This window comes from Coregonus clupeaformis, chromosome 31 (genome assembly GCF_020615455.1).
Source record: "Coregonus clupeaformis isolate EN_2021a chromosome 31, ASM2061545v1, whole genome shotgun sequence".
Taxonomy (NCBI): domain Eukaryota; kingdom Metazoa; phylum Chordata; class Actinopteri; order Salmoniformes; family Salmonidae; genus Coregonus; species Coregonus clupeaformis.
The window spans coordinates 38,183,870-38,211,201 of NC_059222.1; the positions used below are offsets into that span (position 1 = coordinate 38,183,870).

The 27,332-nt window shown below is 42.2% G+C and overlaps 1 protein-coding gene across 1 annotated transcript in view; it reads left to right on the top strand.

Moving 5' to 3' along the window:
* Positions 1–331: 331 nt before the first annotated feature.
* The window catches only part of LOC121547686 (ribosomal protein S6 kinase alpha-2), a 40,929-nt gene continuing 13,928 nt past the window's right edge, over positions 332–27,332 (top strand). Inside the window, exons 1-13 of the mRNA XM_041859078.1 lie at positions 332–618; positions 5,239–5,355; positions 5,661–5,742; positions 7,135–7,215; positions 8,040–8,119; positions 11,287–11,393; positions 15,598–15,635; positions 15,767–15,909; positions 19,798–19,868; positions 20,016–20,104; positions 22,051–22,115; positions 22,536–22,638; positions 23,860–23,993. Of these exons, the coding sequence (XP_041715012.1) occupies positions 520–618; positions 5,239–5,355; positions 5,661–5,742; positions 7,135–7,215; positions 8,040–8,119; positions 11,287–11,393; positions 15,598–15,635; positions 15,767–15,909; positions 19,798–19,868; positions 20,016–20,104; positions 22,051–22,115; positions 22,536–22,638; positions 23,860–23,993 (1,209 nt within the window). The 5' untranslated portion in view covers positions 332–519. The remainder of the gene's footprint in view (positions 619–5,238; positions 5,356–5,660; positions 5,743–7,134; positions 7,216–8,039; positions 8,120–11,286; positions 11,394–15,597; positions 15,636–15,766; positions 15,910–19,797; positions 19,869–20,015; positions 20,105–22,050; positions 22,116–22,535; positions 22,639–23,859; positions 23,994–27,332) is intronic.

Here is a 27,332-nt window from a genome sequence, read left to right on the forward strand (position 1 = left end):
TGCATGCTGCTCTCTGCAGTGTCCACCCTCGTTGATATCTGCCTGAGGTATCATCAACATGTGGATTAGCTGCTCTCTGTTGATCGAGAAGGGGAGTTCTCTACTTGACTACCAACGGTAAAAATCCTCTTTGATTGTGCGCGAAAAGAAGAATCCGAATGTTGGAGAGGAGGAGGAGAGCCCTCGCCCGCCTCACATTGCATCACTCACTGCTCGTGCTGATTCAGCGGTACGCAAGGGATAGCGGCGGGTGCTGAGGACACTCGCCAGAATCACTGCTGATTGGATGCCACTGTCAAATCAAAGCATTGCGCCGTAGCAAGGAAGGACAGACACTGCAGCGGTGTCAACAGTGACCAAATCGCAAAGGTTTTCCTGGTGGCTGTTTATCTGCCGTATAGGAAATATGGATTAGAAGAGAGTGACTGGGAGGACGCTAAATCCCTTTTGTTGTGCGCTGATCTGGATTTAGGTGTTGGGCAAATATAAACTGCCAGTGCAGATCTGAAGCAGGGCGCAATGGACACGAACATGCGGAAATTTACAGTTAGGAGATGGTTTTCTGTCTACCTTCGGAAGAAGTCACGGTCCAAAACCTCGAACCTCTGCAGATTAGAGGTTAGTATATTGTTGAGTATTGCTATTTTGTGTCACCTGTGTGCGCCATAACGTAGAGTCATTATTTGCTAATGGTGTGATTCAGCTGCCACTGCTGTCACTCAATAATATTGTGGTAGGCTGTAGGATGTTTTGTGGAACCTTACCGGTGTTGTTTTGTTGTTATACCTGACATGATATTAGGCTACACTTGTCAGTTCAATTTCAGTATTTTGACAAGCTTTGTAACCTAACATTGCGCAACATTTTAATGCTTAAAAAATCATGTTGAATTTTGTATAGCGTGGTATTGCTGTGCCACAACAAGCCTGAATCCGACAGATAGGCCTACAGGTGTTCCTGCACAAACATTTGCACTTGTCTTGTCTTACTAGCACTTACTTTTCTGATAGCTGCTTTATTGAGGAACGTTTTACTTACTATGACTGTGATATGTTGTTGTCCGTACCTAGCTACCTTAAAATGAATTAAATCACGATACCTGAGTATGTTTCTTATAGACTATGCTACTATTACAAGCCAAATTATATTTTATGGACTAAGTTGCTTTGCTTGTTGAATAAGTTCCCCGCCGCGTTCTGTTGTTAATAGCTATTTTTTTCATTTTGTACATTTAAAAAAAAGCCTAATATAGGCCTAATGCATTTTGGATTTGTTGTAGCTAGGCCTACTTGCACATTTGTTTATTAGGGAAATGTTTTGACTTTTATATGGGCTACTTTAATTGATTCTTGATGAATATAACTTATTTTTCCTCATGAGCTTTAGTTCAACAGTTAAACCCCATCAGAACCCAAAATATAAGCTTGTGTTACTCCATTGTTTGTAAACAATGTAATCAAAACTATCATTTTGATCTCATGGATGGTCAGTCCTTGCATTTAAAGCCCCATCTATGAATTTGAGAGAGGTTATATTTCTCCAGCCCCATTTCTTTACCCGCTTTGTTATTGTTTGAACTGCAGATTACCCTTTAAAATAATTTATTATTTATTAGATTTGGACTGAAATATTGAATCATGAAACCAAGAGAGCAGTAGACCTATTTCCAATGATCTTCACTTTATTCTGTAGGCCTAGTTTTAAAATTCTAAGTTTCAGGTGAAAGAGGAATTGGAACAATAGACACACACATCCAACCCAACCACGACCCAACCACGACCCAACCACAACCCCACCACGACCCAACCACGACCCAACCACGACCCAACCACGACCCAACCATGACCCAACCACGACCCAACCACGACCCAATCACGACCCAACCACGACCCAACCATGACCCAACCACAACCCAATCACGACCCAGGGGATTGCAATCTTCACCTTTTGATTCACCACATTGCAAAGCTACCTGGACACGGTGCTGTTCAGCAGCCATGGTGCTGAATCTGCAATCAGTCTTTTGTCCAGTTGCGTTGATTGCGGTACTGTCCATGGTGCTGAATGGACAAAGATTTTTTGCCAGATATCTGACCTTGGAGAAGAGTCATGGTTAGAGTGATGTGTACAATATCTGTAGCAGCCAATACAATACCCTTGTTGCCTACTCACAACTTGTTTCTCTGTATAGCATGTTTCACTTGGCTTTTATGTACTCAGCAAATGTTTTCAGACTAGTTGGGTCCTAAGTGTTAGCTAATGGTACTGTTTGTGTAAACCAGGAATATGGTTACGCACACCCGCGAGCAACTGTGGACCCTCATGATGAGTTTAGACTTTTTGTGGCCCCCACCCCCATCAAAGTTGCCCATCCCTGGTGTAAACATTGCTTGGGGGTTATAGATATGTCACTGCTTGTGACTGTTTGTGTTACAGAATGCTTCTATGTCTGTGTGCAGTTATCAGTAGCAATGAGATTCACTTTGACGGCTCTTTGTAATCCTTCCTGACTGTGTCATAACAAGATGTGCAGACAGACCAGCCTCTCTGAGATAATATGTTCCCTCTAGACAGAGACGTCCTTTCAATGTCTACTTTTGATTTACATTTGGTTGAGTTTTCAACTAATGTGAATTCAACATGAAATCAACAAAAAATGTCATAATGTCATTGGATTTAGGTTAAATGTTGTATGAAAAAAATACTAAATTCTCTTACGTTGATTACTTTTTGCAAATCCAATCAGTTTTACATCACATATAATTGTTTTGTTGAAATGACGTGGAAACAACGTTGATTCAACCAATTTTTGCCAAGTGGGTTGCCATCATGTACCAAACCTCCATCCACAGGTTATACCAAACATTTAGTCAGTCTGGAAGTCATCTGCAATACACTGAGGCATGCTAAGCATGATTAACTTACTGTACATACAAATAAATATATGGAGACAATATTCAAAACAATAGCTGATGGATTTAGATATGAGAGTGCTTATGACATCATGGGGTATGATTGCCTCATGAGTAATCCTGGCTGTATCAGGAATCGCACAAGAAATTGATTCTATTTAGCAAATCGCTAAGTGATTTTCATGATATTGTCATTGTCATTAAAATAGACTTTATTAGGATGAAGACACCCTTGTAGCTAGATATCATTAGTCATTCAGAAAGCATATTGTTTAGGCCTTAGACTAGGGTCTTTACAGATGTGTGACACTGACCAACTCAATCACTATTGAGCTACAGCATTTACCAGATGTTTTTATCCATATGGCCCATGCAGGAATCATACCTACAATTATTGTATTGCAAGCACTATGGTCCAACTGACTGAGCCATTTTGCCAAGTTTACCTTTTCAATCAAAGAGATTATTTCGAAATACACACCATCAACAGCTGTTGACCCAGATAATAAACCGTGGTATTCAGGATACACTACGCAACATGTCACGCTGTCGTCCATGTTTATTGGCAAAGAGTAGTAGTTGGACAACGGTTGTTTATACTTTTGATTCAATATGATAATCATCACTAGAGTTTATTTAACAAAATACTGTTTGGATACTGTAAAAACCTACTAGTACTACCTGGTAGACTCCCCTCACAGGTAGACTCCCCTCACAGGTAGACTCCCCTCACAGGTAGACTCCCCTCACAGGTAGACTCCCTTCACAGGTAGACTCCCCTCACAGGTAGACTCCCCTCACAGGTAGACCCTTCACAGGTAGACTCCCCTCACAGGTAGACTCCCCTCACAGGTAGACTCCCCTCACAGGTAGACTCCCTTCACAGGTAGACTCCCCTCACAGGTAGACTCCCCTCACAGGTAGACTCCCTTCACAGGTAGACTCCCTTCACAGGTAGACTCCCCTCACAGGTAGATGTTTCATTCTATTCCATTCTGTTCCGTTACAGTATTTTAGAATAGTGTGAAAGACTGCTATGTGGAACTGGGCCAAATCCTTGCTTGCTTTCTTGCTGATTTGTAGGAGTATTGTTGTTTTCTCTTCTTAATGTTTGTTTGATATTACGATAATAAAAGCAATTCTCTGAGGTCTAAAATGGTGTAGTTTGCCACCAATTATTCTAAATAAAATACAGGCCTATTTTGGAAAACAAAACAGATGCTTTAACTAGTATAAATAGATAGTGTGCTGGTTCATGTGGAATATCACTGCTTGGACAAGGCATCATGACTAATTGCAACCTGCGTTCTTTGTTGACTTTTAAACAGCAGAGTGTCGAGGTGTTGGAGGTTTGAAAAGGATGAAACGTCCACTGTCTCTATGGAACTGACAGGTTGAATAGCCACAGATGGACTGGGAGCATTTCTAACCACATTGTTTCACTTATTTGCTTTTTATTTTCTAGAGCCCCCACAGAGGTCATCCTTAATCCATTGATTCTTGAATATCCACATGATACATTACTTTCTTCCTATTCAATGCTGTGTTTAACGTGGTGTAGTGGAGGAGAAGCTATAGATTCACATAAATCAGAAGAGACAAATCTGCATATTTGGATTTGAAAAGCATCCTTTTTATTCCATCCCAACGACGTATTGTATACAAAGGGTTATGTGACTGTTTGTTGTATTTGTATTTGTTTTGCTGTGAATGAGATAAGCTGGTTTTACCAGGCTCTCAGCTGTGTCAGCGTGACAGATTCTGCATCAATCAGCAACGGTCAGGGCAGGACTCTCACATGCTGTGGTCGGCACATTTCAGAGGCACGCCATGAAGACAGCATTAATAGCCAGAGTGCTCGCTCTACTGCCAGCCACACAGCCCCACTCACGCAAAACATGCTCACACTAATCTCCCCTGATATGAGGGGAACAGGATGGACTACTGGCTGGTTCTTATTATACCTCAGTGGTTCTGTGGCCAAGGTCACCCTCTGATTGTTAGCTTACAACAACTGTTTCAAATCGTCCTGTTGTTACCGGTTAACGTGGATATGTGTGGACATTGAGGATACTAAGGGCAGAGAGTTTGATAGCAATGTACATGTTCTATCCTCATAGTCATGCCTAGTTTCCTCTGATGACTCTGCTGTCATTATAGTTGACTAGTCTCTGTTGGCCCTGATAAAATGGGACTTCCCCGGGTTGGACATCTGTCTAAATCCCTCTCTCTGGCTCTCCCGGTGTCTCTGGAACAACATGGGTGTTCTCTCTATTCCTGTCATCACTTGATTGGTTTGATATGAGGGCCATCTGTTTCCCTGCAGGACGATGGCATCCTGAAAGAGATCGACATCAGCCAGCACACCAAAGAGGGATTTGAAAAGGCAGACCCCTCCCAGTTTGAGCTGCTGAAAGTGCTAGGCCAAGGCTCCTATGGAAAGGTAAGCATATACCTTGATTAAGATGTTTGGATCTACAGTATGTTATACCTACTCTGTTCTGTATGTGTACTAGGCATTTGTGACCCTTTCCCCTACTGTTCAATCTGACATTACTGTTACTGTTACAATCTGATATTCAGAATAATCTTTGTTGTTGTTGTGTATTTGTATTGTATTTGTTAGACATTCTACTGCACTGTTGGAGCTAGTAACACAAGCATTTCGCTGCACCTGCTATAACACCTGCAAATCTGTGTACGCGACCAATACACTTTGATTTGATTTGATATTCATCTCATCCACAGGTGTTCCTGGTGAGAAAAATCAGAGGCTCTGACAGAGGACAGCTTTATGCCATGAAAGTGTTAAGGAAAGCAACACTAAAAGGTACTTATTATGTATGTTTTTCATCAGCCCAATCTTGCTAAGACCGATTATTACAATCAACAGACATGATCAGGGTATGATTGATTATTACAGTAAACAGACGTGATCAGGGTATGATTGATTATTACAGTAAACAGACATGATCAGGGTATGATTGATTATTGTAGTAAACAGACGTGATCAGGGTATGATTGATTATTACAGTAAACAGACATCATCGGGGTATGATTGATTATTACAGTAAACAGACATGATCAAGGTATGATGAATTATTACAATAAACAGACATGATAAGGGTATGATTGATTATTACAGTAAACAGACATGATCAGGGTATGATTTATTATTACAGTAAACATACATGATCTGGGTATGATTGATTATTACAGTAAACAGACATGATCAGGGTATGATTGATTATTACAGTAAACAAACATGATCAGGGTATGATTGATTATTACAGTAAATAGACATGATCAGGGTATGATTAGGGCAGCAACAGCCTAGCGGTTAAGAGTGTTGGGCCAGTAACCGAAAGGTCGCTGGTTCGAATCCCCGAGCCAACTAGGATAAAAATCTGTCGATGTGCCATTGAGCAAGGCATTTCAACTTAATTGCTCCTGTAAGGCACTCTGGATAAGAGCATCTGCTAAATGACCAAAATTGTAAATGATTGATTATTACAGTAAACAGACATGATCAGGGTATGATTGAAGTCCCTATCCAGACAAACTGTTTCTTTGGCATAAGTAAAAAAAATATCTTAAATTTCCTATACTCAACAAATCTAAGTCAAAAACATCCTCATTTTTTTTATCAGCTCAAAAAAATGTAATGTAGCCTTTTGTCCCTGTCTCAGGAAATGGAGATGATGTCCTCCTTGCTTACATAATACAGGCGCAGCTGCAGGAGTGTCCTCACTGCAAAGCAGAGAGCCATTGCAAGAGGAAGCTGGCATAATATTCTGCATTGCAGTACAGGTGCTTGAGGGGAGGCTCCCAGTGTTATGATTTTAACACAGAATAATTCATAAGGAAGTAGCTGACCTCCATTTCACAGGTGACATAGGAAGAAGGCTTAGGTAATACAGATAGATTAGTAGAAAGCAGCTGTCTATATTATACTATGATGTTCCCACTGCAGGACCAGAGAAGTGGTTGACTAGTGAGGGAGATGCCTTACTCATGCATGGTTGGGCGGTATCCAGGTTTTCATAGTTTCAACAGTTTTGACAGTATAGAAATTCAAACCTGAGGTATTTTATACAGTATCGTTGGATACCGGCCCAACTGTAATGGTTTGAATATGTATAGCTTTTGTCAACATCTATTCAGTTCTACAAGTATCTTTAATTCATTACCACTACTTTGATAAGCTTTGTCTGTTTTTCAGTCCGGGATCGGGTGCGTTCCAAAATGGAGAGAGATATTCTGGCTGAAGTCAACCACCCCTTCATAGTCAAACTCCATTACGGTGAGCTCATCCATGCTGACTGGCATACATACATAAAACAAACACTGAGACATGTCCAAACTGAAAACCCTGTTTTAAAACAGCCAAATAATTATGTGACCAGATTGTCTTTAGTTATCCGTTGTTAGAATGGGTCTGCCATCAGGCAGCAGGCAGAAACACGTTTTGATATCAAATGTAGTTGGTTCTTGCATTGAATAACTCTCCAAGCGTTTTATAAAGCTTGGCACGTCCCTCTAAACATTTCAGTGACGTCTGGAGCCCTTCAGACAGCGAAAGCCATCATTCATCTCAAAGCACCTCACTTCCTTTTTTATTAGCATGCTCTGAGTATTGCCACAGCAGCCCCCGGCAAACAGAGAGTATTGCTCTGAGTATTGCCACAGCAGCCCCCGGCAAACAGAGAGTATTGCTCTGAGTATTGCCACAGCAGCCCCTGGCAAACAGAGAGTATTGCTCTGAGTATTGCCACAGCAGCCCCCGGCAAACAGAGAGTATTGCTCTGAGTATTGCCACAGCAGCCCCCGGCAAACAGAGAGTATTGCTCTGAGTATTGCCACAGCAGCCCTCGGCAAACAGATGCACTCAACAAACCAGATAATAGGAATACTAGAGGAGAAGACCATATTATCTGTTTTTCAATTACATTTTTATCTCAAAATTATACCAGGAAAGAAAGATTTCCCTTGACACGCATGCCTTGAATCAGTACAACCTCTCACAAAAGTCTAATTCACATTTAGAGGGTTTTCATTTTATTGCACATCATGTAACGAAGGAGAATATGTCTTTTGAGTGACCATTGTGATGTTGTTTTGGCCTAGCCTTTCAGACGGAAGGGAAGCTGTATCTGATCCTAGATTTCCTCCGAGGGGGAGACCTCTTCACACGGCTTTCCAAAGAGGTCAGTCATCATGTTACTCACTGTGAGGGCTTACTGCTCCCTAATTCACTGTTTTATTAATGCATTCAATCACCACATGCATATGATGTAGGGTGTCCAATCAAAACACACCTGTTGACCAATGGGTAAATAACATGCTAATTCTGTAGATACTTGTAGGATGGCCAAAATTAGGATGACTAAATCAATGGAGGCCAGAAAAAAAAAAAGTGGTAGAAAAACAGGAAAATAGCCTTGTGTTAGCTTGGCTGGATGCTGTGAGAGAATGAAGGCTAACTGACATGCTCAGGGTTGAACTCATCATCTTTCTTCTCGAATTCAGAGGACATAAAACAATATAGAGGTAAGATAGATATCAATTTTGAGACATGACGTATTATTTTCATATTTTAGTATACGCTTTTCATATTAATGCAACATTTCTCACAAAAACAAATGTATCTCTGTGAAATGTCAACTGAACACTGAGCGTACCGCAAGCTTTTTATTTTCAAAGCCTTTTACATTTAATTCAGCTTGTGTCATGCTAATTTTGACTTTTTGCAACCCGCGGAAACAACTTTGCAGACGGCCACCACAACAAATCCTAAAAAGTTGCTGCGAGAAAGCAGCACCGCTCTGATTATAATATAATTGATTATAATTACAGCATCATTAATCAAGTTTCACACAATCAGTTCACACAATCAATCTCCAATTGACATTATAGGCATAATTTTTTTTGCTCGGTCTCTTGGTGCGCATGTCCCTGCGATTGAATAGGTACAGTATATTTTGAGGTATTCTCAATTTGTGTGATTAAAGTTTTATTTAATTAGTCACCAATGAGCCAAAAGCCATGGTAATTTGGCTAATAGAGTAAAAACCCTTCCAACGTGTTATTTCTAAGTCATGGTCCTTGAACTATCTATAGATCGGGTTTTTTGCCTTTATTGACAACAACAACGACAACAAAGCACATTCAAAAAGAGCTGTAGACGAATGGCATTCTGCTCTGATGGCCAATTATATATGTTGAATGCCGAGCTATTGATGCACCATTGACAGTTCTCAGTACAGCGATTCATCATGCCACTTTGGGGCAGTCACTGTGCACCACGATGACCAATCTAAAAATGCCTCTCAGCCACCATCATAGTTAGCCTCGCTGTGAAGTGATTTCAGAGCTCGAGCCAAGTAGGTGTTTCATCCATCACACATGCTCGCTCTACAACGCTTCAGCACTCATTCTGCGACTCAAAACATTAGGTCCGTCTTCCCCACTGATTCAATCAATATGTATAAACACCCTGCTATTGACAGGACCCTCTCAGGAATAGGTAAGGAGTGTAGCTTCATCAAACCATTTCCCCCAGTGATCAATAGCCTGGTCGATGTGTGTTTAATAGTGAATGGGCTGATGATTGGGCCTAACCACACTCCGAATGATATTGGTTTTGCCTTAATCTTGCTATTCAGCATCTCTGAATGTCCATGTATACAGAGTGAGTTGAAAGAAGAACTTCAGTAATAAACAGTGTAGTGTTTTCAAGAGCTTTCTTCCAGTGATCAACCCAGGTTTATTATTATGATTATTTTCGACCAGTCCTTTAATCTTGACATTTCTCATGATCGTTCGCTCAACTTTAATTGCCTGTTTGCGCCAGTGGGCCAGACCTCATCGCAGAAACAACCTCAGTCCCGATCAGTCAGATTACAATATCTCCTCTGTTCCGTTGATTCATTACTCCTGAATCCATGCACTAACCCTGGGGTAGTCAATCCATGGCCCACGAGCCCATTCAAACTGGCCCGCGGCGAGTTTGAGTAAAAAATAATATATATATAAACAATATATTTGGGGGGGTTCAAAAACAATCCAGGCCACACTTGAAGGTCGAAAACTAGATAGAAAGTATGTAGAAATGATAATGGACCTATATATTTTCAAATAACTGCAGTTTTTCTGGCCCGCAAATTGATTTCTGTTGAATTTCGAAATCCCAAAGTGTCCCTTGAGTAAAAATTATTGCCCGCCCCTGCACTAGCCCATAATGTAATACCGCTTATTATGAATAAATTATAGAGAACAATGCCTGTGACGGACTGGAGGAAAAACAAGCATTTTCTTTATTTTGCTTCCTTGCTTATCTCACTATCGATTCAGTGACTCATATTTCCAAACCTCTCCCAGAGTACCCCCAGCCATTCTGCTGATTTGATCAATTCCAACTAGCACAGTTGATGCGCCTGGTCAACTAATCATCAAGCCTCTGAGCTAGTAAGCCTATTGGAATCAGATCATGTATAATGAACTGACTGGGGTACTTGAGGGGAGTTTTGCTCTACGAAATGATTAAGTGGATGGAGACCTTGATTATTATTGCAGAATAAAAAAACAACCTGCTGTCCGGATGATAGACCACCAACTTTGTAAACGCATTCATCCGTTCACCCATGATTCCTTAAACTACTGCCTCTCTGCTGTGTCATTGTGACTACTAACTGGAATAAAATTTGACTTAATCTGTAAACAACTTGTCTCTCTGGATTTAAAATTTGCTCTACTGGGCAGACAGACTTGGGAATTGAGATATGAATTAATTACTGCTGGTCTTGGAATCAGTCATCTGGAGCAAGCTAGCAGATGCCCGGATGCTGGCAGGATCTTGTTACTTTAACGGCAATTCAATTTTCTCCTTGGCACCGCAGGGTTTATTCCCCAAACTGATTCTATTTGGGAGCTAAATCAATCTTACTGTGGCTAAAATTAGCTCTGTAGTAAACAAGGAGGGAAGTCAACAATCCATGCTCTGACTGAGGAAACTTAGCAAAGGTTCTATGACATCCTAAATGCTAATATTTTGGGTGAGGTTCCAAGCAGCTGGCTTTGTGATCAAGTTAATGAGTTTCAATATGACTTCAATCTGTGGCTAGTGCTCTTGATTTCCTCAGGCTACCTGACATCGGAATAATGGAAAACTGTCTGTTAAATGTAATGTGTTTAAAAAACATACATTTAAAACACATGAATTTAAAACACATACATCTAAAACACATCAATGTAGGCTACTCTTGGGTTTAAAAAAAGATAGCTTTTATGTTCACAATCATATATCACATACTGTTTGCATATTGTCAATGACTCATCAACTGTTATTGGTATTTTCTCCTTTCTCCATTTGCAGGTGATGTTTACTGAAGAGGATGTGAAGTTCTATCTGGCTGAGCTGGCCTTGGCTTTAGATCACCTTCACAGTCTGGGAATAATCTACAGAGACCTCAAACCAGAGAAGTAAGACACTAGTACACTCACTGGCTGTACTGTGCCATACACTACTTCTCTATTCAAAGACCACCTCCATAGCTATTCTCTGCAGCTACAGTGGGGGAAAAAAGTATTTAGTCAGCCACCAATTGTGCATGTTCTCCCACTTAAAAAGATGAGAGAGGCCTGTAATTTTCATCATAGGTACACGTCAACTATGACAGACAAATTGAGGAAAAAAAAAACCCAGAAAATCAGATTGTAGGATTTTTAATGAATTTATTTGCAAATTATGGTGGAAAATAAGTATTTGGTCACCTACAAACAAGCAAGATTTCTGGCTCTCACAGACCTGTAACTTCTTCTTTAAGAGGCTCCTCTGTCCTCCACTCGTTACCTGTATTAATGGCACCTGTTTTAACTTGTTATCAGTATTAAAGACACCTGTCCACAACCTCAAACAGTCACACTCCAAACTCCACTATGGCCAAGACCAAAGAGCTGTCAAAGGACACCAGAAACAAAATTGTAGACCTGCACCAGGCTGGGAAGACTGAATCTGCAATAGGTAAGCAGCTTGGTTTGAAGAAATCAACTGTGGGAGCAATTATTAGGAAATGGAAGACATACAAGACCACTGATAATCTCCCTTGATCTGGGGCTCCACGCAAGATCTCACCCTGTGGGGTCAAAATGATCACAAGAACGGTGAGCAAAAATCCCAGAACCACACGGGGGGACCTAGTGAATGACCTGCAGAGAGCTGGGACCAAAGTAACAAAGCCTACCATCAGTAACACACTACGCTGCCAGGGACTCAAATCCTGCAGTGCAAGACGTGTCCCCCTGCTTAAGCCAGTACATGTCCAGGCCCGTCTGAAGTTTGCTAGAGTGCATTTGGATGATACAGAAGAGGATTGGGAGAATGTCATATGGTCAGATGAAACCAAAATATAACTTTTTGGTAAAAACTCAACTCGTCGTGTTTGGAGGACAAAGAATGCTGAGTTGCATTCAAAGAACACCATACCTACTGTGAAGCATGGGGGTGGAAACATCATGCTTTGGGGCTGTTTTTCTGCAAAGGGACCAGGACGACTGATCCGTGTAAAGGAAAGAATGAATGGGGCCATGTATCGTGAGATTTTGAGTGAAAACCTCCTTCCATCAGCAAGGGCATTGAAGATTAAACGTGGCTGGGTCTTTCAGCATGACAATGATCCCAAACACACCGCCCGGGCAACGAAGGAGTGGCTTCGTAAGAAGCATTTCAAGGTCCTGGAGTGGCCTAGCCAGTCTCCAGATCTCAACCACATAGAAAATCTTTGGAGGGAGTTGAAAGTCCGTGTTGCCCAGCGACAGCCCCAAAACATCACTGCTCTAGAGGAGATCTGCATGGAGGAATGGGCCAAAATACCAGCAACAGTGTGTGAAAACCTTATGAAGACTTACAGAAAACGTTTGACCTGTGTCATTGCCAACAAAGGGTATATAAAAGTATTGAGAAACTTTTGTTATTGAACAAATACTTATTTTCCACCATAATTTGCAAATAAATTCATTAAAAATCCTACATTGTGATTTTCTGGAATTTTTTTCCTCATTTTGTCTGTCATAGTTGACGTGTACCTATGATGAAAATTACAGGCCTCTCTCATGTTTTTAAGTGGGAGAACTTGCACAATTGGTGGCTGACTAAATACTTTTTTCTCCCACTGTATGTGGTCCTGTCTGGCGCAGTTGGTAAAGCATGGCCGCTGTGTTGAGCCGTACATAAAATGTATGCACACATGACTAAATTGCTTTGGATAAAAGTGTCTGCTAAATGTCATATATTATACAGTTTTTACCCATATGAGCGCTCAAATACACTGTTTCTCAGAGACTTATGAATATTCTGATTGGGAATGACCAAGCACATAACTGTGTTGGATTACTGGAGCATCGACTGATTTGATATCATATAATACTGATCCAGGAGTTCAAACAAGGTTGCTGCTCCGTGTTGCTGCCTGCTCCGTGTCTATCAAAACAACTACAGGTCTCTGGTGCAATCAAGGCAGCATCTGTCTGTGTCTTTTCCATGAGCACATCCTTCTGTTGATTCTGAAAGGGCTATCAGAGGGCTTTTACAGTTGATTGAAATGTTTGACGGCCTCCAAATGCATCAAGATGTCTGGTCGTACAGTCAAAGAAACATTTAGGCCCTTGAGATGTGAAAAGTGTCCACTTTTCCATCAAGCTCCATTTTTCATTTTTTCCATGTTAACAATGTGGAATGCAGGACTAGTAAATTGGCTCTCAGGGGGATTTGATGAGAGGAAATAAATGAAGAGCTCTCAGCCTGCTCCTTGATTTCTCTCTCCAATGGGAATAATTGACATGTGAAGGTCTCGCGTCTTTGTCACGATCGTCGGATACAGAGGACCAAGGCGCAGCGTGGAAGGTGAACATATTTATTAAATAATGATTACACAAACAAAACAACAAATCGATACGTGACGTCCAAAGGTGCAAAACACAAACCTACACAGGAACAAGATCCCACAAACACTGTGGGAAAACTGGCTGCTTAAGTATGGTTCCCAATCAGAGACAACAAGCAACAGCTGATACACGTTGCCTCTGATTGAGAACCACACTGGCCAACATAGAACTACAAAACTAGAACGAAAAACAAATGAAAACTCACACCCTGGCTCAACATACTAGAGTCCCCAGAGCCAGGGCGTGACAGTACCCCCCAAAGGCGCGGACTCGGCCGCGCCAACCAAACACCACAGGGGAGGGACCGGGTGGGCACTCCGCCTTGGTGGCGGATCCGGCTCCGGGCATGATTCCCACTCCCTCTCCAACCCCCCAAAGTACCCCTGGTCCAGTCTGACCCTGCTGGCCGGCGCTGGACTGAACACCGGTGGAGCGGATTGCTCTTGCTCCGGCGTGGAGCAGCTGACCGGTGCCGGACCAGGCACCGGTGGAACAGGCACGGGCTGTGCCGGACTGACGACGCACACCACTGGCTTGGTGTGGGGAGCAGGAACAGGCTGAACCGGGCTGACGATGCGCACCATAGGCTTGGTGCGTGGAGCTGGAACAGGCCGGGTCGGGCTGACGATGCGCACCATAGGCTTGGTGCGTGGAGCAGGAACAGGCCGGGCCGGGCTGACGACGCGCACCACAGGCTCGATGCGAGGAACAGGAACAGGCCGGACCGTACTGGGGACACACACCACTGGCCCTACGCAGGGATCAGGAACGGGCCGGACCGGACTGGTAACACACCCCAGTACCTCTCGCCCGTGCCTCTACACTTTCCCTCTCCTCTGTGACCAGTGGCCCCCTTAACCTGGCGGCCTCCTCTGCAAACCCGCTGGACCGCTCTATCGCGGCCTCCTGCTGCCCCGTCGTCCCACGGCGGTGAGCCCCCCTAAACATTTTCTGGGGGTCTCTCCTCCCGTGGGCCAGGCCCAGTCGAGGTTGATGTCCTTTAGCGATACCTCTGGCGCTGGCTCCTGGACACGCTGCTTGGTCCAGTGTTGGTGGGATCTTCTGTCACGATCGTCGGATACAGAGGACCAAGGCGCAGCGTGGAAGGTGAACATATTTATTAAATAATGATTACACGAACAAAACAACAAATCGATACGTGACGTCCAAAGGTGCAAAACACAAACCTACACAGGAACAAGATCCCACAAACACTGTGGGAAAACTGGCTGCTTAAGTATGGTTCCCAATCAGAGACAACAAGCAACAGCTGATACCCGTTGCCTCTGATTGAGAACCACACTGGCCAACATAGAACTACAAAACTAGAACGAAAAACAAATGAAAACTCACACCCTGGCTCAACATACTAGAGTCCCCAGAGCCAGGGCGTGACAGTCTTTACAGGTTTCAATTTTTCCTGTACTGGTCCCCCATGGGAATTGAACCCACAACTTTGGCATTGCAAGCACCATGCTCTACCAACTGAGCCACACAGGACCACAGTGGATTGCAGTGTTTCTGCTTTTTTTTTTCTTTGAAGGGCGAGCTATTACCAGCTTTACTGTTGATGATTAATGACAGCAACCCAAGGGCAACAGTGTACTGTGCACAGATCCATTTGTTCTAACAAACAAACACTCAATAAATGTGTGGGTGTGCAGTGCAGAGAGGTGTAAAGGTTTTATATATAGTATTTTTATTATAGAGATATATATTGATGTCACATTCCTTCCCTCTACAGTGTTCTTCTTGACGAGGAGGGCCACATCAAGATTACAGGTGACTAAAGAAAGTAGTAGTAGTCCATTGGAATAGATACAGCAGTAATCTCTCTTCTACACTGAATCCATTAAGCCCATTGCTGGTGGCTATTTTCCTCTGTCTTTAACATCAATCCCTTGGTGTTTTAGATTTCGGGCTGAGTAAAGAGGCAACAGACCATGACAAGCGAGCGTACTCCTTCTGTGGGACGATAGAGTATATGGCCCCTGAGGTGGTCAACAGAAGAGGACATACACAGAGTGCTGACTGGTGGTCGTTTGGCGTCTTAATGGTATGGACCTCCCTCTCTTTACACACGTACTATAGCTATTGGTTAGCTGCAATGTTGCTGCAACGCAATCTCCAGGGCGGAGTTTCATATAGTGAAATGATGTTTGCATCCAGTATGTGGACGTAGCACTACGCATACAGCCTGTACGACCAGGTACCACTACACATGGCACTTACAGATGTGGGATCTTAATTTGATCACTCTGTTGTCGCAGATAATTTTCCTAAGCAGCAGGAACTGTAAACTTTTAGTGTATTCAAGGTTTTAAAAGGCTTCTAAAGTTTGTAATTTCCACTTTAAAATGTCAGACTTGATTTGCAATAATGAAAAATGTATCAAGCCTTTAAAAATGTCCATTAATTATAATCGCACTCAAAACCATAAAAAGGAATAAATGTGCCTTTTTTTTCTTTATTAGCACTTTGCACTTTCACTTTTTGTATTCTATTGAGCATGGATTAAATTAATTATATTATTTTTGCATCTCGGCCTCCTTGGGTTATTCCTTTTCATGGTTTTGAGTGCGAGTACTTTTTGAACTCTACAGATATTTTCTCTCCCACGCACCAGCCACCTTTCATTCTAGCCTGTGCGCAAACCCTCATACTTGCTTTCTACTTCTCATAAATTATAATCCACATAATTCACATTTCCTGTTGCTGCAGGAATATTTTCCTGCTGCGGGAAACTGGTCAAATTAAGATAGTACATCTGTATTCTCCAAATGTGGATCTTAATGCATCACACAAAAGAGACATCATAATGACGATGCATACTGGTATGGTACTAGTCCACTACTACTGTGTCATACACTAGCTAGACTCATCTCTTCAATCCTCTTAAATTAAAAGATGAATGCTGATTGAATAGAGCCAGACATGTTATAATCAGGTTGCTGCTCACTAATCCACACATCCACACATTACTCCACTACCTGGAGCCGCAGTCAAATGACCAAATCGCCCTCTAGTGGCCTCATGGGTGGAATGTTATTAATCCTTTTCATAATTTCATAATTAATAAACGTTTCTTTTTTTTTAACAGATGAAAATCCGGTGTTTCTATGTCAAACGGTTTTGTTATATTTCAGTCTTCTGTGATGAATATTAAATGTAATATAAAGTGTAATATTGGGATGCAAACTCAAACTTGAATACATTTCAACTCTATATCTGACATGGTACATGTGTATACTTCTGTTTCAAAGTAGATTTGTTTAAGACTATCAAGAAACACTCTGTGTGACCCTGATTTAGCCAACTTCAGTAAAAGGCTAACTAACAAGGAACTGCCTCTAGTTCTCCTCTTCCTCTAAAGAACAAGGGACTGCCTCTAGTTCTCCACTTCCTCTAAAGAACAAGTGACTTCCTCTAGTTCTCCACTTCCTCTAATGAACAAGGGACTGCCTCTAGTTATCCACTTCCTCTAAAGAACAAGGGACTGCCTGTAGTTCTCCACTTCCTCTAAGGAACAAGGGACTGCCTCTAGTTCTCCACTTCCTCTAAAGAACAAGGGACTGCCTCTAGTTCTCCACTTCCTCTAAAGAACAGGGGACTGCCTCTAGTTCTCCACTTCCTCTAATGAACAAGGGACTGCCTCTAGTTCTCCACTTCCTCTAAAGAAAAGGGGACTGCCTCTAGTTCTCCACTTCCTCTAAAGAACAAGGGACTGCCTCTAGTTCTCCACTTCCTCTAAAGAACAAGTGACTTCCTCTAGTTCTCCACTTCCTCTAAAGAACAAGGGACTGACTCTAGTTCTCCACTTCCTCTAAAGAACAGGGGACTGTCTCTAGTTCTCCACTTCCTCTAATGAACAAGGGACTGCCTCTAGGTCTCCACTTCCTCTAAAGAACAAGTGACTTCCTCTAGTTCTCCACTTCCTCTAAAGAACAAGTGACTTCCTCTAGTTCTCCACTTCCTCTAATGAACAAGGGACTGCCTCTAGGTCTCCACTTCCTCTAAAGAACAAGGGACTGCCTCTAGTTCTCCACTTCCTCTAATGAACAAGGGACTGCTTCTAGTTCTCCACTTCCTCTAAAGAACAAGGGACTGACTCTAGTTCTCCACTTCCTCTAAAGAACAGGGGACTGTCTCTAGTTCTCCACTTCCTCTAATGAACAAGGGACTGCCTCTAGGTCTCCACTTCCTCTAAAGAACAAGGGACTGCCTGTAGTTCTCCACTTCCTGTAATGAACAAGGGACTGCCTCTAGTTCCTTTATATTTCCCTAATGGTTTCTTAGCTCAATACTTTAGTCTCACGTTAAAACCAGATCAATACAAACCCTGTCAAATGTATTTCTTTAGTGACAGAATTTGGGCCTAGTATTGATTCCGTGCTCTTTTTAAGGATCCTATTCTGGATTTTCTATTTCTTACCTTTGATATTAAACACTGCATTGTTGAGGAAGAGCTTGTAAGTAAGCATTTTGCTGGACTGTTTACACCTATTGAATCCTGTGTACGCAACAAACAAACTTTGATTTGATTTTATAACACAAGCTCTGCTCTCTACTAAAGAAACCCACCAGTCACTCTTACTGATATCACCTGGCTCTTCATCTGCAGTGCTAGAAGAAGAGCATGTGCAGTAGCTGGAAAATATTATTATCCTATATCATGCCATAGTATAGTGAGTTAGCCAGCCAAGATGTGTTACATAACTACCTGACTTGATATGCCAAACACAGAGTCCTTAAAGCAAACAGCAATTGTGAGTCATCTGTGACACTGCGGACCTGGGCAGCTCCTCAACTTCCCTCATTTCGTACAGCAATCATCAGGAAATGAAAAGTAATTGCACTGTAATGTTTTTTGTAACACTTGACGTACGAGAACCATATGAAAATATAAATAATGTAGACAGGAAAATCTAATGTCCTCTAGAGCAGTGAAGAGCTGGTTTATTTATGCAAATGAAATCTGAGTTGAGCTCAATTCAAACTGATAAGGGCACCCTGGCTGTGGGGGATTGTTTTCGTGGAATCAATCAATGATGTAGCAGAGCCACACAAACACACACACACATACACACACACACACACACACACACACACTCACAAACACAGCAAATTTACAGAATAAATAATTACTGTTTGTTTCAAGTATTGTCAGATGATTATATTGTCAGAAAGCATTGAGCCATCTAATGCTCAACACGTGAGCATGGCCACTTTAATTTGTATTCACACTCGCATACAGATGGAAGATCCTAATTTGACCTATATTGTCACAGCAAAATAATCCTGAATAATTTGAACGTTTAGTCCATAATGTTGTTTGATCGGTGGTTAGGCTATTAGCTGGCCAAAAGTAGGCTACTTGAAAAGTGCAATACTGTTAATATAACCATTTGTTAGTGTGGGTTTTCAGTGAATTTATGTAAATCATTAAGCTCATCTGCATTTCCTGCCGTGCAGGAAAATTCTCAGCAACAAAAGAGCGATCAAATTCAGATCCTACATCTGTAGATTAAATGTTACGTAACGGGATACATAAGGACAGGACCTAGCATCAATGCAAACTTTTAAAGTCGAGTGCTATTGCACATTCATTTTAATGGTTGAAGAAATTGACAGGAAATGTGACCAGAGGGAAAGCTCTGTTGTTGAGAAAGTTTGCTAAAAGTGACATGACAATAGTTTGATTGTAGTATTTTCAGCATTTTCACAGCTGTCCTGTGTAGCTCAGTTGGTAGAGGATGGTGCTTGTAATGCCAGGGTTGTGGGTTCGATTCTCACGGTAGACTAGTATGAAAATGTATGCACTCACTATTGTAAGTCACTCTGGATAAGAGTGTCTGCTAAAATGTAGGTAGAAGCTGTCAAAATTGTGGTGAAATACTTTAGGTTGATTTGTAAAGAGACTGACATTGTTTATCTTTGATTTCAGTTTGAAATGCTGACAGGATCTCTACCATTTCAAGGCAAAGACCGCAAGGAAACAATGGCCCTGATACTAAAGTAAGACACTATACTGACAATGTCTACCCCAGGAAGAGTAGCTGCTGCCTTGGCAACAGCTAATGGGGATCCCTAATAAATACAAGACTATATATGAAATAATCGTTTTTTCTGTGAAATAACTCTTAGTTTGTTTCTGTTTTGTAGGGCGAAACTTGGCATGCCGCAATTCTTAAGCCCAGAGGTGCAAAGTCTAATACGAGCCCTCTTCAAAAGAAATCCTACCAATAGATTAGGTATGTAGTCCCACGGGGGGCCAGTATGAAAAAGTATGAAAAATGTATGCACTCATAAAAATGTATGCTCTGGATAAGAGCGTCTGCTAAATGACTGAAATGAAATGAAAATGTCAAGATCATTTTCACATGTTCCATTTTATTAATAAATTAGAAGACACATTTACAGCCATTTCTCATTTATTAAATGCGACACAGTAGACAGCATTGAAATCTGAATCTTAACTCACATTGAGGGTTTTCGGGATAGTGCAGGCTAGAAAGCACAGTTACTGCATTTTTCTCTTACCCGTCGGTGGAAGCTGGTTGGCCTGTGGTGGGATTGAATATAGCCATATGAATCACTTCCTCCATGATTTCCAAGGTGGAGAGTAATGTGACTGATACTTCTTCAAGCCGGAGTCATTCTTTATGTATGATTACGGGAAATATTAGTCATAATTGACCTATAGCTGAGAGGTTTAATGCTTTATTACGTGTTATATGCATGAATATGAGCCTTTATAAGGCATTTATATGAGCCTTTATAAGGCATGGACTGTATATGAGCCTTTATAAGGCATGTGTTTGAGACCTTATAAGGCATGTACTGTATATGAGACTTTATAAGGCATGGATATGAGCCTTTATAAGGCATGGACTGTATATGAGCCTTTATAAGGCATGTACTGTATATGAGCCTTTATAAGGCATGTACTGTGTATGAGCCTTTATAAGGCATGTATATGAGCCTTTATAAGACATGTGTATGAGCCTTTATAAGGCATGTATATGAGCCTTTATAAGGCATGTACTGTATATGAGCCTTTATAAGGCATGTACTGTATATGAGCCTTTATAAGGCATGTACTGTATATGAGCCTTTATAAGGCATGTGTTTGACCCTTTATAAGGCATGAAAATGAGCCTTTATAAGGCATGTAATGTATATGAGCCTTTATAAGGCATGTACTGTATATGATCCTTTATAAGGCATGAATATGAGCCTTTATAAGGCATTTATATGAGCCTTTATAAGGCATGTGTTTGAGACTTTATAAGGCATGTACTGTATATGAGCCTTTATAAGGCATGAAAATGAGCCTTTATAAGGCATGTAATGTATATGAGCCTTTATAAGGCATGTACTGTATATGACCCTTTATAAGGCATGAATATGAGCCTTTATAAGGCATTTATATGAGCCTTTATAAGGCATGTGTTTGAGACTTTATAAGGCATGTACTGTATATGAGCCTTTATAAGGCATGGATATGAGCCTTTATAAGGCATGGACTGTATATGAGCCTTTATAAGGCATGTACTGTATATGAGCCTTTATAAGGCATGTACTGTGTATGAGCCTTTATAAGGCATTTACTGTGTATGAGCCTTTATAAGGCATGTATATGAGCCTTTATAAAACATGTGTATGAGCCTTTATAAGGCATGTACTGTATATGAGCCTTTATAAGGCATGTATATGAGCCTTTATAAGGCATGTACTGTATATGAGCCTTTATAAGGCATGTACTGTATATGAGCCTTTATAAGGCATGTGTTTGAGCCTTTATAAGGCATGAATATGAGCCTTTATAAGGCATGTAATGTATATGAGCCTTTATAAGGCATGTACTGTATATGATCCTTTATAAGGCATGTAATGTATATGAGCCTTTATAAGGCATGGACTGTATATGAGTCTTTATAAGGCATGAATATGAGCCTTTATAAGGCATGTAATGTATATGAGCCTTTATAAGGCATGTAATGTATATGAGCCTTTATAAGGCATGGACTGTATATGAGCCATTATAAGGCATGTGTATGAGCCTTTATAAGGCATGTACTGTGTATGAGCCTTTATAAGGCATGTATATGAGTAATGTTAGTAAGTAAGCAATTTACAGCCCAGTGAAGCTAAAAATAGTATTCAATCTAAATGTTCTGGTGTATTTTACTGTTAGGTGCTGGACCAGATGGAGTCGAGGAGATTAAAAGGCATCATTTCTTTGGAAATATAGATTGGAATGTGAGTACAATGCTTTTCGTAACCTTTTCTAGAAATCATTAAAGGCAAAGATGACCATCCATTGCTTTTTTGATATGTCCTGAGGATTTCCTTTGGATTGTCATGCTTTCAGACAAGAAGTGAAGGCATGTTACCTCAGACTTTATACATGCTAAGTACAGAGGGAAGAAAACAAGATAATTTAAAGCTTTCTTCTTTCCATGAGGACAATTGTCTGTACAGCATTTGTGTTGAAACATCATATATTTTTACTCTCAGAAGTCACTGGCTTATTTCTCTTACTTTTTGGGGTTTTTGGTTGCCATACCAACAGATCAAGCAAAGAGACATACCAAATCACCACGGAGTAAATGTAGCTCAGATACTAAATGGAAAAATAAAAGTCACATTTTTCCTTTCCCCCTCATGGTGAAACCACAGAAGCTTTACAGAAGAGAGATCAAGCCTCCATTCAAACCAGCAGTGGGCAGGCCAGAAGACACCTTCCACTTTGACCCCGAATTCACCTCCCGCACACCAACAGGTGATTAGTAATTGTAGGTGAAGTAGTTCAGCCCGTTGACGTGTGTGTGTGTGTGTGTGATGTCGCCTCATAATTTCATTAATCATGATGTTATGTTTCATTTCATGCTGATTGCTTCACTGTTATGCTGTTTACTCAAAATGATCATTTCTCCATGCATCTGGGTTCCACTCACACACTGACATCAATTTACTATTAAATTACTGACAAATAACCTCCTCTTCTATATCCACATAAAGTACACTTCTACATCGACAAAGTCACCCAGCCACAATGATTATATCCTTAAATGAGTACAGTTACATGCACACAATAATACGATTATTATTAATAGTCAGATTAAAATAATAGTTTGACTTAAACGTTTGCAAGAAGAACGATTTTCCTAATAATCCTGTTTCCATGGACACATCTGAAATCAGACTTCCTTATGGGACTTAAATAAATGCAGAAAATCACCAATCAGAAAAAAAACTTTCTACCACAGCGACCATGTTATTTTTCTGAAGCATATTTGATTCGGAGTTCGGACATATAAAGTTTGTATGTGAAAACTATAAGATGCATACTTTCAGTTTTTCCGAAATTCACTTCACTCGCGCAGTGCAAAAGAAGGCAGCTCATGCTAACACACGGTCAGATCAAATACACCGCTACAGTATAACTCTGATTAAAGCATTTACACGTCCTAATCATTTGATAGATTGTTCAGAAAACCAGGTGTTTTAACCGGCGTATGCTTACTTCCATTATGACCTCACGCCCATTAAGACAAACAGAGTAAGGTGTTTACATGACTAATGCCATATTCGGCCTACTGCCATTATCAGTTTAATATCTAATTATTAGTGTGTCGTGTAAACGTACTCAATGAATCATAGTCCATGTGCAAAGGAAATTTGGTACAAAAGTACCAATATTTAGCCTCCTATATCAGCTAGTGTGCAAAGTAAGAGATGGGCAGTTGGCTGTCGACAATACCCTTTAGGCCACATCTGTACGCTACAATGGGACTGCCCTTCTCAAAAGTAAATTCATGATAAATGACATTCAATCAACTGATGTATTTCCAGTTGCCAATATGTCCTAGTTCCCATGTCTGTCCCCTTCTTCCATCAGACAGTAAGGGTTGTAACAGGTTCTGTACCGTCTGTCACCTTCTGCCATCAGACAGTAGGGGTTGTAACAGGTTCTGTACCGTCTGTCACCTTCTGCCATCAGACTCGCCTGGCATCCCTCCCAGTGACAACACACACCAGCTCTTCAGAGGGTTCAGCTTCGTGGCCACTAATCTGGACCAGGACCAGTCCATTGCTGAAATACAGCAGAACTCAACTGTCAACCCTATTGTACAAGTGAGTATGCTAGAGGGAGAGGACTAATCAACTCAGGTATACAGCTCCTCCATCAACCATATACAGTGGGGAAAAAAAGTATTTAGTCAGCCACCAATTGTGCAAGTTCTCCCACTTAAAAAGATGAGAGAGGCCTGTAATTTTCATCATAGGTACACGTCAACTATGACAGACAAAATGAGAAAAAAAAATCCAGAAAATCACATTGTAGGATTTTTAATGAATTTATTTGCATATTATGGTGGAAAATAAGTATTTGGTCAATAACGAAAGTTTCTCAATACTTTGTTGTATACCCTTTGTTGGCAATGACACAGGTCAAACGTTTTCTGTAAGTCTTCACAAGGTTTTCACACACTGTTGCTGGTATCTTGGCCCATTCCTCCATGCAGATCTCCTCTAGAGCAGTGATGTTTTGGGGCTGTCGCTGAGCAACACTGACTTTCAACTCCCTCCAAAGATTTTCTATGGGGTTGAGATCTGGAGACTGGCTAGGCCACTCCAGGACCTTGAAATGCTTCTTACGAAGCCACTCCTTCGTTGCCCGGGCGGTGTGTTTGGGATCATTGTCATGCTGAAAGACCCAGCCACGTTTCATCTTCAATGCCCTTGCTGATGGAAGGAGGTTTTCACTCAAAATCTCACGATACATGGCCCCATTCATTCTTTCCTTTACACGGATCAGTCGTCCTGGTCCCTTTGCAGAAAAACAGACCCAAAGCATGATGTTTCCACCCCCATGCTTCACAGTAGGTATGGTGTTCTTTGGATGCAACTCAGCATTCTTTGTCCTCCAAACACGACGAGTTGAGTTTTTACCAAAAAGTTCTATTTTGGTTTCATCTGACCATATGACATTCTCCCAATCCTCTTCTGGATCATCCAAATGCACTCTAGCAAACTTCCGACGGGCCTGGACGTACTGGCTTAAGCAGGGGGACACGTCTGTCACTGCAGGATTTGAGTCCCTGGCGGCGTAGTGTGTTACTGATGGTAGGCTTTGTTACTTTGGTCCCAGCTCTCTGCAGGTCATTCACTAGGTCCCCCCGTGTGGTTCTGGGATTTTTGCTCACCGTTCTTGTGATCATTTTGACCCCACGGGGTGAGATCTTGCGTGGAGCCCCAGATCGAGGATGATTATCAGTGGTCTTGTATGTCTTCCATTTCCTAATAATTGCTCCCACAGTTGATTTCTTCAAACCAAGCTGCTTACCTATTGCAGATTCAGTCTTCCCAGCCTGGTGCAGGTCTACAATTGTGTTTCTGGTGTCCTTTGACAGCTCTTTGGTCTTGGCCATAGTCGAGTTTGGAGTGTGACTGTTTGAGGTTGTGGACAGGTGTCTTTTATACTCATAACAAGTTCAAACAGGTGCCATTAATACAGGTAACGAGTGGAGGACAGAGGAGCCTCTTAAAGAAGAAGTTACAGGTCTGTGAGAGCCAGAAATCTTGCTTGTTTGTAGGTGACCAAATACTTATTTTCCACCATAATTTGCAAATAAATTCATAAATATCCTACAATGTGATTTTCTGGATTTTTTTCCCCTCAATTTGTCTGTCATAGTTGACGTGTACCTATGATGAAAATTACAGGCCTCTCTCATCTTTTTAAGTTGGAGAACTTGCACAATTGGTGGCTGACTAAATACTTTTTTTCCCCACTGTATACTTATTAAATACTCAAAGGAATATTTGAAACAATCAAAAATATCTATAGTTTTTAGAGAATATGACGTCCTTTAGGCAATTGTCTTTATATATATTTTCCATTTTCCATGAATTAAATGTAACCACCAGATGGACGTTGGTGTCTCTATAGTTGTAGCGGGTGATTTGGACAGAGTCAGGCGCAGGAGGTGTAAATCACAGAATAATGGTTTATTCGGCCAATACAGCGGTTCGCAGCAATGCGTAAAACAACTACAGTGTGACTTAACGGCGCACTGGGAAAAACAAAACACACGGGTGAATATCCTGGCGATAAAGTACATAATGCTCCACCGAGCTATCGACACCTCCACATAGAAACAATCACACACAAAGACATGGGGGGCAGAGGGAATACTTATACAGGGACTGATGAGGGGATATGAACCAGGTGTGTGTAAAAACAAAGCAAAACAAATGGAATGATAAGAAGAGGAGTGGCAGTGGCTAGAAGGCCGGTGACGGTGAATGCCGAAGCCTGCCCAAACAAGGAGAGGAGGCAGCTTCGGAGGAAGTCGTGACAGTACCCCCCCCTTGATGCGCAGCTCCAGCAGCGCGCCGACACCGGCCTCGGGGACGGCCAGGAGGACGCAGAGCAGGGCGATCCGGATGGCGACGGTGGAAATCCCGCAACAGGGAGGGATCGAGGACATCCTTCACCGGGATCCTGCACCGCTCCTGCGGACCGTACCCCTCCCACTCCACGAGGTACTGAAGGACCCCCACCCGACGCCTCGATTCCAGGATGAAACGGACGGAGTACGCCAGGGCCCCCTCGATGTCCAGAGGGGGCGGAGAGACCTCCCTCACCTCAGACTCCTGGAGCGGACCAGCCACCACCGGCCTGAGGAGAGACCTGTGAAACGAGGGGTTAATACGGTAATAAGGAGGGAGTAGCAACCTATACGTAACCTTGTTTACTCTCCTCAGGACTTTGAACGGCCCCACAAACCGTGGGCTCAGCTTCCGGCAGGGCATGCGGAGGGGCAGGTTCCGGGTCGAGTGCCAGACCCGATCACCCGGTACAATGACCGGGGCCTCACTGCGGTGGCGGTCAGCGTTGGCCTTCTGGCGACGCACGGCGCGCAGGAGGTGGACGTGGGCAGTGTTCCACGTCTCCTCCGCTCGCCGAAACCAGTCGTCCACCGCAGGAGCTTCGGTCTGGCTCTGATACCACGGTGCCAGGACCGGCTGATAACCTAAAACACATTGAAATGGTGACAGGTTAGTGGAGGAGTGGTGGAGAGAGTTCTGTGTATATTCGGCCCATGGCAAGAACACCTACCACTCCCCCGGCCGGTCCTGGCAGTAGGACTGCAGGAACCTACCCACATCCTGATTCACCCGTTCCACCTGCCCATTAGACTCGGGGTGAAACCCAGAGGTCAGGCTGACCGAGACCCCTAGACGTTCCATGAACGCCTTCCAGACCCTGGACGTAAACTGGGTACCCCGGTCAGACACTATGTCCTCTGGCACCCCGTAGTGCCGGAAGACGTGAGTAAACAGGGCTTCCGCAGTTTGCAGGGCCGTGAGGAGACCAGGCAGAGGAAGGAGGCGGCAGGCTTTAGAGAAGCGGTCCACAACGACCAGGATGGTGGTGTTACCCTGAGAGAGGGGAAGATCAGTTAG